The sequence below is a fragment of the Cyprinus carpio genome, chromosome B16 (genome assembly GCF_018340385.1).
Source record: "Cyprinus carpio isolate SPL01 chromosome B16, ASM1834038v1, whole genome shotgun sequence".
NCBI classification, from domain to species: Eukaryota; Metazoa; Chordata; class Actinopteri; order Cypriniformes; family Cyprinidae; genus Cyprinus; species Cyprinus carpio.
In genome coordinates this window covers 17,698,336-17,711,018 of record NC_056612.1, presented here as the reverse complement: position 1 = coordinate 17,711,018, position 12,683 = coordinate 17,698,336, and the positions used below count along the sequence as shown (strand labels likewise).

At 34.7% G+C, this 12,683-nt stretch overlaps 1 protein-coding gene across 1 annotated transcript; it reads left to right on the top strand.

Annotated features, from left to right (window-relative positions):
* dennd3b (DENN/MADD domain containing 3b) lies at positions 1 to 12,417 on the top strand. Its single transcript, XM_042741203.1, has 21 exons — positions 1 to 522; positions 949 to 1,213; positions 1,512 to 1,627; positions 4,095 to 4,213; positions 4,582 to 4,693; positions 4,840 to 4,959; positions 5,185 to 5,403; positions 5,859 to 5,974; positions 6,428 to 6,583; positions 6,668 to 6,764; positions 6,839 to 6,942; positions 7,061 to 7,239; positions 7,333 to 7,857; positions 8,907 to 9,166; positions 9,251 to 9,421; positions 10,044 to 10,173; positions 10,247 to 10,354; positions 10,944 to 11,083; positions 11,419 to 11,585; positions 11,923 to 12,061; positions 12,305 to 12,417. Exons 1-20 carry the CDS (start codon positions 439 to 441, stop codon positions 11,960 to 11,962), a joined length of 3,228 nt encoding a protein of 1,075 aa, XP_042597137.1. The 5' UTR covers positions 1 to 438; the 3' UTR covers positions 11,963 to 12,061; positions 12,305 to 12,417.
* Positions 12,418 to 12,683: the final 266 nt, after the last annotated feature.

Genomic DNA, 12,683 nt, shown 5'->3' with positions numbered 1-12,683 from the left:
AAATATTTTAGCCTATAAGCTGTTCAGAAAGATTTTTTTTAATTTTATTTTTTTTTTAGAAATTTTACTCCTGCGTCACATACACACTTGGAACTTCCCAGAGCAGGAAAATGAGATTATAGTGACACACCTCTTTTATCTGTGGTATCTTTTTTTGTTTCTTCTTTGTTCCCACAACCATGCCATTGTGTTGCTGTTGTGTTATCAATGACTTGAGGTGTAAATGTACATATAACTTAATATTGCATCTTTAAAGTTTATCACACATAATCTACAATGTTAAGCAAAAATGTTTTACTTCTTTCGGATTTCAGTTTGCAACCCAGGAACTAGAAATAAGAGATTTCTACATTAATATGAATATGTGCATTTTCTTCATTGATCTCTCTGTTCTCAGATCTTATAAGAGCTGTAGGTTCACAATCCTGTTGATTCCCAATGGCAGACGGTCTGCCTTCAGGATTACTGGAAGCTTGTATCGTTGTTGGACCTGCAAATGATAAACTGAAGGAGCTGTCCCAGGTAAAATAATTTCCTTCTGCGTGTCTTTGTTAAACTGTTATGCAATAAGGCATCGACAGCGGATCTCTTTATTTAAAAACATCATGTCCATTAAACATGATGGGACAGGCCTAGAGCTATAAACTATGTGATGGAATTCCTGATATGGCTGCATTTTGTTTTCATTTTCAAGTTAACCCATAATGCAAAAAATAAAATCTAGTTATTTTATAGAAAATATTAATTATTTTTTAATATATCTTAATTAGAATAATATACTTTTTTTATTTTCTTTTAAAGTTTTAAAATTCAGGAGCAGTTTGTGAAAGGTGTAAATGTACATACAATTATTTCATTTTTTTTTATTATTATTATTGTTGTTTTGCACCTAAAAGGTGAATATTGCTTTAAAAATGGAAATAATTTTTAAAAATGCACTGTGTCCAGTCTTTGCTGCAGGTGAATGGAAGTCCTCTACCGCTGCTGGATCCTGAGGTCCTACAGGTCCATGCACCTCCATTTGTGTCTAAAAAGAGTCTCAGTGAAGCAGCTGAGACAAACTTCAACCAGACCCAGCAACAGTGCTTCTTCGTTAAAAAGAAAAATGATAAGCCTGGTTTTAAGGTTGGAAACCCCACAGAAGAAACCACAGAGAATGTTAGTGTTCCCAAAGACCTGGATCTGGTGGCTCTGCCACAACTCTGCTTTCCAGGTGAAACAATTTTAAATGCAAAAGCTTGACTGGTTGTTGAATCATGTCAGTGCATCTGCTGCAACCCTGTTTCATGCAGGTCTTCATACATTACACAGTGAAATACTTGAGAAACAGTTTAAAATCTCTGTAGAAAATGGCAAAGGTCAGCTCACAGCAGTATAAAGAGTATAAAAATAAAGGTGTTAACTGACTAAAGAGCAATTCATACTATAAGGGTGAAATAGTTCACAGTAGCTGCAACATTAGTTTAGAATGATTCGATTAGACTAACATTAATTTCTTTCTTTTAAATCAGGTGGGCTTCAGATAACTAAGGAGCAAAAGGATGAACAATTTCACTTTCTAGTCTTTACTGACATGTTTGGAAACCAGTCTCATGGAGTAGTTCTCCAGTACTATAGAGCAATAGAGGTCAGATTCTTTTTTTTATTACCTAGCCTCTCATTATGGTTGTGTATTGACAGATCACCTGTGCTGAATTTTACCTGCTGTTTACGAGTGTGTCCCAAATAACTACGATAACTGGAAGTCTAGTTTTTCTTAAAGTTTGTTGTACAACCCCAATTCCAGAGTAGTTGGGACATTTTGTAAAATTCAATCAAATCAAGAATCTGTGATTTGTTAATTCTCTTTAACTTTTATTTAACTGGCAAAAGTACAAAGAAAAGTTTTCCAAAGTTTTCACTGACCAGTGTAAATGTATTTTGTAAATATGAACAAATGTAGTTTTCGACGGCTGCAACACATTCCAAAAAAGTTGGGACAGAGGCAAAATAAGGTGAAAAGGTTATAGAATAGCCACGTTAAACTGTTTTGAAACAGTTCACATTAAGCAGGTGAACTGGTAATGGGTCAAGGTATCATGTTTGGGTATAAAAGGACCATCTCAGTCTTTGCAAGCAAAGCTGGATCATGGCTCATCACTTTGTGTCAAATTTCATGAGAGAAGTGTTAAATAAATAAAAAATCACATTTCACAGTGCAAAATTGCAAAGAATTTTGTTTTTTCACCAAGTACCATACATAATATTGTGAAAAGATTCAGGGAAATCCAGATAATTCACAGTACATGTAGGGCAAGACAGGAAACCTCAGTTGAATGTGCTTTACCTTTGAGCCCTCAGATGGCATTGCATAAGAAACCGTCATGCTGCGGTGTTAAATATAGCCACATGGCTATATTTAACAATATACTTTAGAAAACCGCTGTCATTTACCACAGTCTGCTGCTGCATCAAGAAATGCAACTTGAATATCTGTTACTCGAGGAGAAAGCTATACATTAATTCTATGCAGTGATGCTGCCGGGTTCTCTGGGCCAGAGCTCATCTCAGATAGTCAAAAAGACAGTGAAAATGTGTGCAAAAGGACCATCCAGACTTTCATCAGTGACAGAGGCAAAAGCAAATGTCTGTCAAGGTATGGAGGTGCAGCAAAGCAAACAGCATGGGTGACTGGAATATGTGCGAAGGTACCATTGACATGGAGGTATATATTAGGAGTGTACAGAGACGTATACTGCCATCAAGATGATGTCTTTCAAGGGAAGTCCATGGTTATTAGATCAAGACAATGCCAGGTCTCATTCTGCATGTGCTACATAAGTGTGGTTTCGTAGACAGAGTGAATGTGCTAGACTGGCCAGCAGATCCGTCTCTTATTGAAAATGTATGGCTCATAATGAAAAGGAGAATCAGACAACGATGATCACAGACTGCTGAGCATCTGAAATCTTGTATCAAGTGAGTTTGGACAAAAATTTTGCTTGCAGAACTTTAACAATTAGTATCCTCAATTCCTCAACAATTAAACATTGTAATTAAAAGGACCGTTGATGTAACACAGTGTTAAACATTCCTCTGTCCCAACTTTTTTGGAGTGTGTTGCAGCCATCAAAATCAAAATTTGTTAGTATTTACAAAATTCATTTAGGTTGGTCAGTAAACATTTTGGAAATCTTTTCTTTGTACTTTTGTCAATTAAATAAAAGTTAAAGAGAATGAACAAATCACAGATTCTTAATTTTATTGCATTTTACAAAATGTCCCAACTTCTCTGGAATTGGTGTTGTATATAAATACATGACAGGTTGTATATACATACATACTTATATATACTGTGTGTGTGTGTACATAGTATAACTAATAAGCAGAAAGGGTGTATGCATTCTTATCTTTATCGGCATTTGCATGTGTAGAATATAAGATGCTGAAGGAAAACTTTAAATTGTTAAGATGTAAGATTATTTATCTGTTCATAGACAATGCTAGCTACTGTACTTGTCGATCTTTCAGTTATTCCTATTCATTTTAATACTAAAATTATTTCAGTTATTGTGCTTGAATTAGCAAAAAACGTTGAAGGCAAAGTGTGTTTCTTCTAACTACAGTGAAATATGCAAATATAGTTTTTTCTATTGAATTTTAGGCAATTGATTTGCAGCTTTTTTCTTACTGTTTTGCATGTTGTGGATTGAATATGCATTTAAAATAGTAACACTTTAATAGGCCCTATCTGGTTATTCAGAATAAGACAATGGTCATATTAGGACAATGGACATATTAGGACAAAGTTGGACATTGGACATGCATGGATCATGAATACCGTCACATTATAGAATATAGCTTTGTCTGTTTAAATAGAATATAAACCATGTCTCTCTCTCTCTCTCTCTCTCTCTCTCTCTCTCACACACACACACACACACACACACACACATATGAATATCATTTGTTTTAAGGTCCCAAAATAAAACTAATATCATTGATTAATGAAATTGTACTTTCCAGACTATATGTTGGTGTTCTGATGATGCAGTTTTGATTATGGCACTGACATATTCAAACGTTTTGTTTTATAAATATAACACTGTTTACAGGAAGTGATGCAGAATCGACATCAGTTCTTGTACAAGTCTCCGCGACTCTACATTGCTTATGCAATATGTGTTATTTCAAAACACCCATATTACAATGCACTCAAAGACTGTCTGTCTAGGTAAGATTCAAGATATTTATTCAGATTTATTGAAAAATAATAAAATATTTGGGAGACCGAGGAGTATATATAACAAGAGGTTTATCAGCATTACTAGATTCTACTGTCTTCATAAAATATTCAGTTTGTCCATCCTATAAGAAACACATTTATCTGCATTAGTTGAATTAAAGCAGGAAACTACAAACAAAAGAGCTTGTTTTGATATCACTGCAGAGCCACAGTATTCACACTTATTAGAGAATTCAACCTACAAATGCCTGTCGTAGTTGTATATTAAACTGATATAGGAGAAAGCAGTTTGATATCTAAAATAACACACAGCACCTTTTCTTCTATTTCCTGACTTTTCACTTTCCCATTCGCAGCCTCTTATTTCAGCTCAAAATCTGTCAAATGACTGATATGGAAGAGCGAGTGAGGGAGTTCTCTGCTAAACTGGCTCTAATCCCACTTCCTCCTCCTGGTCAGCTGTATGTGGTGAGTTCTTTTAGGCATCTAAAGTTTAGCAAAATTAGAGAAGTGAAATAAAATTATAACAACATGCAAAAGTCTATGATATGTTATAACGTAAGGACAAAATACATAATACATGTGAAGTATATTTACATTATTTTTCATGTCAGATGTTCACCTTACGACCTCTGACGATTGTCCTTCCATCCAGAGAAGATAAGTGTCATCCTGTTATCGACATGGACTTACATCTTCCACTCCTCTGCTTCAAGTCCAGAGAGCTGCTGCAGGTCAAATATAAAAGACTTAATATGGAAACAACAAAAACTGAGGGGTTATCTTTGTTAGCAGTTTGAGTGAACACAGACGGTCTGGAAATCCAAACCGGTCAATTTTAGATTAAATGTAAAAGTTAGATTTTAAATGGATGAACTTTTTGATTAAATAAAAATGTTACTGAAAATTTTGGTCCACATCACTTAGGAAAAATGTTTTATGTTTCTGTTCCCCTGCAGATCATAGCCAGTATACTCACAGAGCAGCGTATGGTGTTCTTTTCCTCGGACTGGGCCAAACTGACCCTGATCGTAGAGTGTCTCATGCAGTATATTTGGCCCCTGCACTGGCATCACCCACTGGTGCCTATACTGTCTCAACATATGCTTGACTTTGTTATGGCACCGACTGCTTTCCTCATGGGATGCCACATCAGCCATTATGAAGATGTTGCCGAGGTAAAGCCTAAATAATGGTCCCTATCATCTCATTAGGCTGTTCTTTAGTTCAGGGTTTTTCAAATTGGGGTCCTCATGCAGTGGGGCGATAGAGGGACTGAGGAAAATCTGAGTGGACAAAATGCTTTTAACGATTTCTATTGATGACATTTTTATTATGTATTAAAATGTAACTTAATACGAAACATTAATATATTTTATAATAATTGATCATATTTGATCATTTATTTTAGCTTAAGTACAATACCCTTTAATTTTGACAAAGTATTCATTTTAAACTATTAATATTAATTAAATTTAAATTAGTTTATTAAATTATAAGAAGTATTATGTATCTCAATTAAAACTGTCCCTAGCTAACTTTAATATGTTGAGAAATTCATGATTTTTACTTAAATCAACAGCCTGTTAACTTCAGTGATTTCTGATCTTTGAAATCAATGTCTGTTTATCAGTTAACTGATGACCTGATTCTGATCGATATTGACGAGGGAACAGTGTCCTGCTCTGGCTGTCATTACATTGATGTCCCTGACACCCCGCAGGCAGCTGCTCAGCGTTTCAAGTGTCGGTAAGAAACATTTAACCATTAAATGCAGTCTTGCTAACTCTAAGAATCGTATTTCTATTGGAATAATCAAAATATACAAGATATTATTAAACTCACACTATCTGTCCCGGCTGGTGAGACTAGGGGCCTGTACTATGATGGTAGTTAAACAAACCCAGGTTTACAGGATTAGTTTCAAGCTGACAAATCAAAACAATTCAATAAGGCTTTTTTGGTACCATGATGCTGATCGTCAAATGTCTGTCAACAGACTTTGATCTTTCACTAATCCTCCACTTCATTCATATGAAATGGATTTAAGGGTACAATACAAATAGTGGTGCAATCTGAACTCAAACTTACCTGCTAAAGCCATCTATAAACCGGCTTTGTGGTTTATGCCCCAGGTCCCATTATATAATAAACGGTCATGTATTTGTCAGATTTGTTATGTTTTTCTGTATCTTCATGTAGAAGGAAAGGTCTTCAGTTACACTATGACCTGGAAGTGGTTCATCAGAGAATCTGTAGCAATCTTAATGAGCTGCGGATGCAGAAAAAGCGCTGGCAACACAGGCTCAATTTGGAAATACAAAACATCACCCTGGAGCTCATCGTTAACATGTTTAGGTCAGTAATAAGAGCCTGTGCAGAAAACTAGAACTGACTTTGAATCTTCTACACATGTATAATTAAAATAAAGCTTCTTTTTCAAGATGTTGGTGATTACCTTAATAAGGAACACAGAGTTTTTAACACTGATGAGTTTCTGAAGACCAGGGAGCCAGGCGACCAGCCATTTTATAAAAAGGTGACTTTATATTTAAAAATATAGAAACCTTTAGAATTAGAACTGTATGACTGATGGCATTTTATTCATGAAAGGTCTTGGAAACACACATTTTCCACTCATTCTTGAAAGAACGTCTGAATGGAAAAACAGATAAATTTACCCAAATGGAGCTTAGTACTCAGACAGAAGACCAAAAGTAAGTTTCCACATTATTAAAACTAATACTTTTATTCAGCAAGGATGCATTCAGTTAATCAGAAGTGATTATATATATTTTGTTCTTTAGTTTAATACTTTGTTATCAATTTCTGTAGATTGAGTAGATCGATGGATTACTCACGCAGACCCACTATAAAGGAAATAGTTTTGCGAAATGGTTCTGTAGACAGCGGTATGAGTAAACACTTGGGCTCAAGTCTCCCTGACCTGGACACCAACAAACACCTGAGTGTCCTCAAACAGATGTCTCCAACTAAGATCGTTCCTGATATGCGTAAGAGAAATGCAGTACTGTAATGCAGCTGTTTTGTGTTTAGATTGTCGTGATATATTTACTCTATGTTACTAATCATCCTTATCCCAAAAGCTATGAATATACCAGTCAGGCCATTCAAGATCTTCCAGCTTCCAGAATTCCCTTCTTCACCAAACTACCCCAACATACTCCATTACTTTGGAGATCTTATCCTCCAGCTGAACAAAGTCATATCAGCCACACCACCTCAGGATTCCTCCCTGCTAGCAAGATACTTGTACCTGCGTGGCCTCATTAACATGCTGAGTTCTAAGCGATTGGATGCCCTCACCGACTTCCAGAATCTCTACAAAACAGATATTGAGATTTTTCCTGGAGAGCTGGTGAAGACACTGGTGGACTCTCTGCAGAATGAAGAGAAAGTCCAGGCAGAGAAGAGACCTGAGCTCAAATGGCTCATCTGTCAGGTGAAAAACAATGAAAAGAGCGAGCATGAGGAATCAGACTATCATGTGAAGAAGTTTGAGCTGCCCAAGAGCCCTATGCAGCTGGAGGAGTTTGTGAAGTGCACTCAGCAGTCTGGTATTGTGCGGGACATGGCCACTTCACAGAGATTGTTTGAAGCACTCACTGACAGTAAGTTTGAGCTGTAGTGTGTCATTGTAGAGATGTGAAATATTACCATATAAGTTGGTCAGTATTTAGCATACACTACCATTCTAAATTTTGGGATCAGTTTCTTATGCTCATCAAAAATACAGAAACATTACTCCAGTCTTCTCAGACTAACATGAACCTTCAGAAATCATTCTAATATGATTATTTATAAACAATGTTGGAAAATATTGGGCTGCTCAATATTTTTTGGCATCTGTGATACTTTTTTTTCAGGATTCTTTGATAAATATATATTTTTTTGTGTTACAATATACAGGTCAGTAAATTTTTTCTTTCTTTTTTCAATGAAAGTAATACGTTTATTCAGCAAGGATGTGTTGAAAGTGATAGTAAAGAATTATATTGTTAGAAAAGATTTCTATTTTCAATAAATGTTGTTCTTTTTAACTTTTTATTCATCAAAGAATCAAAGGAAAAAAGTATCAGGTTCCTATATATATATATATATATATATATATATATATATATATATATAATAAATGCTGTTCTTTTGAGAAAAAAATAGTTTCAACACTGATAATATTTATAATATTTAGTAATATTTCACAATATAACATTTTTTTTCTTTATTTTTGTATTTTTTGTATTTTTCTATTATTTTTTTATTTTTTTAATTTTTATTTTATTATTTTTTTTCTATTATTATTTTTTTTAAATACAGCCTTGATGTGCATAAGAGACTCTTTAAAGGCAATTTAAAATGCCTTTGCTGTCTTTTGTATTATTTATAAAAATTTATATTTAATGTTTAGCAAACCTCAAAATTAATATTAATTTTCAAATTCTAATCAAATTCAATTTGAATATTTTAAAAATTTATAATCTATCAACTATACTTATAGTATTTTATGTTTTAATTTATTTAATTTTACAAAAGTAAGTAATACAAATCAATTCAAATATAAAATAAATATTAATTAAAAATATGAAAATGTAAAAACAAATTTTCTGCTATTTATTGTGATATTATGTTAATTAATTTGTTACAATATATTTGTTCTTCTCAGGTGGGCCGAAGCATATTCATCCAGAGATGTTCAGAGTGTTTTATAACATCTGGAAACAGGCCGAGGCAAAAGCACAGGACATTGACCTGCCTGCTGAGGTCCTGGAACGCCTAGACAACAGTGAGTGTGTGTACAAGCTGTCCAGCTCTGTGAAGACCAGTTATGGCGTTGGTAAAATTGCCATGACTCAGAAAAGGCTCTTTCTGCTGACCACAGGCAGATGTGGATACATTGAGATTACCAAGTTTAGAGACATTGAGGTTTGTGAGTCTTTATACCTGCAATATTACTTTTAAAATGAGAAGTTAGTGTTTGTGGTAACCGTATGAATCCTGTGAACCCAGGAAGTAAAGATCTCCACTGCTTCATTCCCGCTTTTGAGGATCCCATCTCTAAAGATCAAGAACAGCCTAAGGAGAGAGATATTTGAGGCTAATTTAAAATCTGAGTGTGAACTGTGGGTCCTGATGGTCAAGGAGATGTGGGCTGGGAGAATGATGGCAGACAACCATAAGGTAAAGTTCAGCTGTATACTGTGAAATATCTAAAGATCAAAACATGAAATATAAAATCAACCATCAACCATTTCTTGCCAGCTTAGTAATAGAATAAAATATACATACCATTCAAATGATGGGATACTGTTTTCAAAAGAATTTATACACTGCATTTGTTTGATCAAAATACAGTAAAAACAGTAATATTGTCAGAAATAATTTTTATATTTTATTTTATTTTATTTTGTAATTTATTTTTTTAATTTTATTTTGAGTTTACTTTTTTAGTGTATTGTGTTTATTCAGAAATTATTCTGATATGCCAATTTTTCACTGAAGAAAATACTAATTATTATCAATGTTCAAAACAGATTTGCTGCTTAATTTTGTGGATTTTTTTTTTCAGTATTCTTTGTTGAACATAAAGTTCAGAAAACTTCTTTTATTTGAAATATAATTTTTTTTGTAACAATGTAAAAATCACTTTTGATCAATTGAATGTGTCCTTGTTGAATAAAAGAATTAATTTAACAAAAAATATTGGAGATGATTGTTATTCCTTTTTTAGATCACTGCATGTTTCAACCACAAATGCACAAAGTACTTTAGTCTGTGATAAGTGAACTCTTCTGTTTATCAGGACCCCCAGTATGTGCAGCAGGCACTGACCAATGTCCTGCTTATGGATGCAGTGGTGGCCTGCTTACACACACAGAAGGCTGTTTGTGCTGCCTCCAAATTGGCCTATTATGAAAAGCAAAGACAACAAGGTGTGTCTCACTCCCTACCTGTATGAAATAAACAAGACAGTTGTATTTAAGTCTCTTGTCTTCATTCCCACAGTCCCCATGATCATCCCCAGACCCACAGCAGAGGCTCTGAAACACAAGATCAATCCGTCCCAGAACATGACGAACCCTCAGTCTGTCGATGTCTTGCTCTACACTCCAGGTCAGTTTAAAAATTCATCATCACACATTATTTCAGACTGAAAGGCCAATAATACTTAACAAAGCTATATACAATTTTGAAATGAGCATATGCGTGTTATCAAAAAGAAGGTTTTCCAGTGGCATGTGAATGTGTATAATTCTTTGGCTGTTTGTTAAGGCAGTGTCACATGACAATTTCAATGGTGCGGAATTGTCCAATTAGCATTTGTGGAACTGCTGAGCAGGAACAAGGGGAGCAGTGAGGAGATTTGACCTGAATGCTTCTCCGCATGCTCCCCACTAGAAAGTCTTCAGATAACCCATATTTAAGCCTCGACTTGGAGTATGTAGCAAATTAAACTGAATTATGTAGTCAAGGAATGCTATATTGCCTCTATGCTTAGATCCCAAGCAGAATAGCAATACATTTGTTTATCAGTTTAAATTATTATTGTAATTATTTTAGAAACAAAAGGACTGGTTTGGATTTATATTTTGGAAAAACACACAAATGACAATTTGGAGCTTTTTTTTACAGTTATACATATATATATAAACTGTGTTTGTGTAAGGTTTAATGATAAATAACTTTTTTTAACTTCTTCCAGGCCAGTTAACTTTCCCAGACAGAGATGTGGATGGTAACCCTATGCTCTGGTGTGCTCTCAGCTGTGGGAAAGTGGTCGTGTTTGATGCTGTCAGTTGGTCCCTGAAGCAAAACTGCATTCATTTAGGAGAATCTCGACTGGTAAGATGCTGCTATTTGATTTTAAGATTATGCAGTTTGATTTAATGTATTAAAGACAATAGAAAAGTTTAGCAAATCTGATGTTTTTTGTATTTAGTGACACACTGCAGTCAGTAAGAATTTGTTTTTCAAGTAATAGACCCCTTCATCTTTTTCTTTTAGCCACAGTAATTAGTGTATGATGCCACCTTGTGGATTGGAATCTTTTTGCAGCTTTGTTTTCCAGTGTCTTATACTTCTGGCTGTAGTTTTAGGATCTGTGAAAGAGTGAAAATTAAAGTGTAATTCTCAAAACAGATTTCAAACAGCAGTCCTTTTTTTTTTTTTGTGCCCAGAACTGCATGATGGGATTGGACCAGGAGCAGGTGTGGATTGGTTCTCAGGACTCTGTCATTTACATAATCAACACTCTCAGTATGCTATGCCATAAACAGCTGACTGAGCACCGTGGAGAGGTCACAGACTTCGCCCTGGAGAAACTGAAACCTGAGAACAGATCAAGGTGAGGATTGGACAGTAACAACATTCGCTGGGTCAATATCCTGACTCCTTTGGAACAGACCAACTGCATTGTGATCATTCTTTATCTAAAGTTATATATAAGCTATATATAACATATATACACACATTTTAATTCTATATTTTATTATTTATTCGTACATTTAGTTTATTATAGATAGATCAAAAATAAAGATAGATATTATTAACTCCAAAAATACAATTAACAGTGTCACCAGCAGGTGGCAGCATTGTTTGTGATATTTTCTGTATATTTGGCAGCTGAGGTTGAGAAGAGAAATCACAATATAAAGAAATGTCATTTTGATGTGTTTTACAAGCAAGCGCAGGTGTATTCCTGTAGTGCAGATGGCACTGTGATCATCTGGGACGTCCCTTCTCTGAAGGTGAAGAGGCAGTTTCATCTGTCCTGTGACAGACTGCAGTCCATTCAAGTTTACAGTGATGCCTTGTGGTGTGGTACGTTTGTCATCAGCCTGGTAAAACTGTCCAAAACGGTTGTTAACTAGAAGCTCTAATTCATAGTATGGAGTTTTTACATACATTTTACAAAAGTGTTCAGATGGCCATTTTTTCATAGGATGTTTTGTCTTCTTCTTTTTTTTGGCAATGGATAGCTTGACATTATTGAGGTTAATCAGAATATATATATATATATATATATTATTTAATTAAAATTAGCATGTGTTTGTTGTTTGTGAGGTGCTAGGGATTGTGTCATGAAGCTTAGTCCCAGTGGAGCTCTGCTTTGTAAGATTTCTCTCCCAGATGAAGTAAAAGCCACATCCTTCAGCAGGGTCGCACTGCTTATGGAGGTCTGTATCATCTTTACGGTCTTCTCACAGTATCAGCTGTTACCAAATATGACCCCTAAATATGATGATCCCCCTTTCTAAAATATATACATACAGTATACACACACACACACACACATAAAGTTCCATTTATACCATATAAGTGGGTCTTTATACATAAATACAAAAGGCATGTTTTAAATTATAAATCTTTATTTGTGAGTATTTATGCTATCTCTGTGAATGTAATGTGTTGCAACTCTATGTTGTTTTAGTGTGTAGTTTTT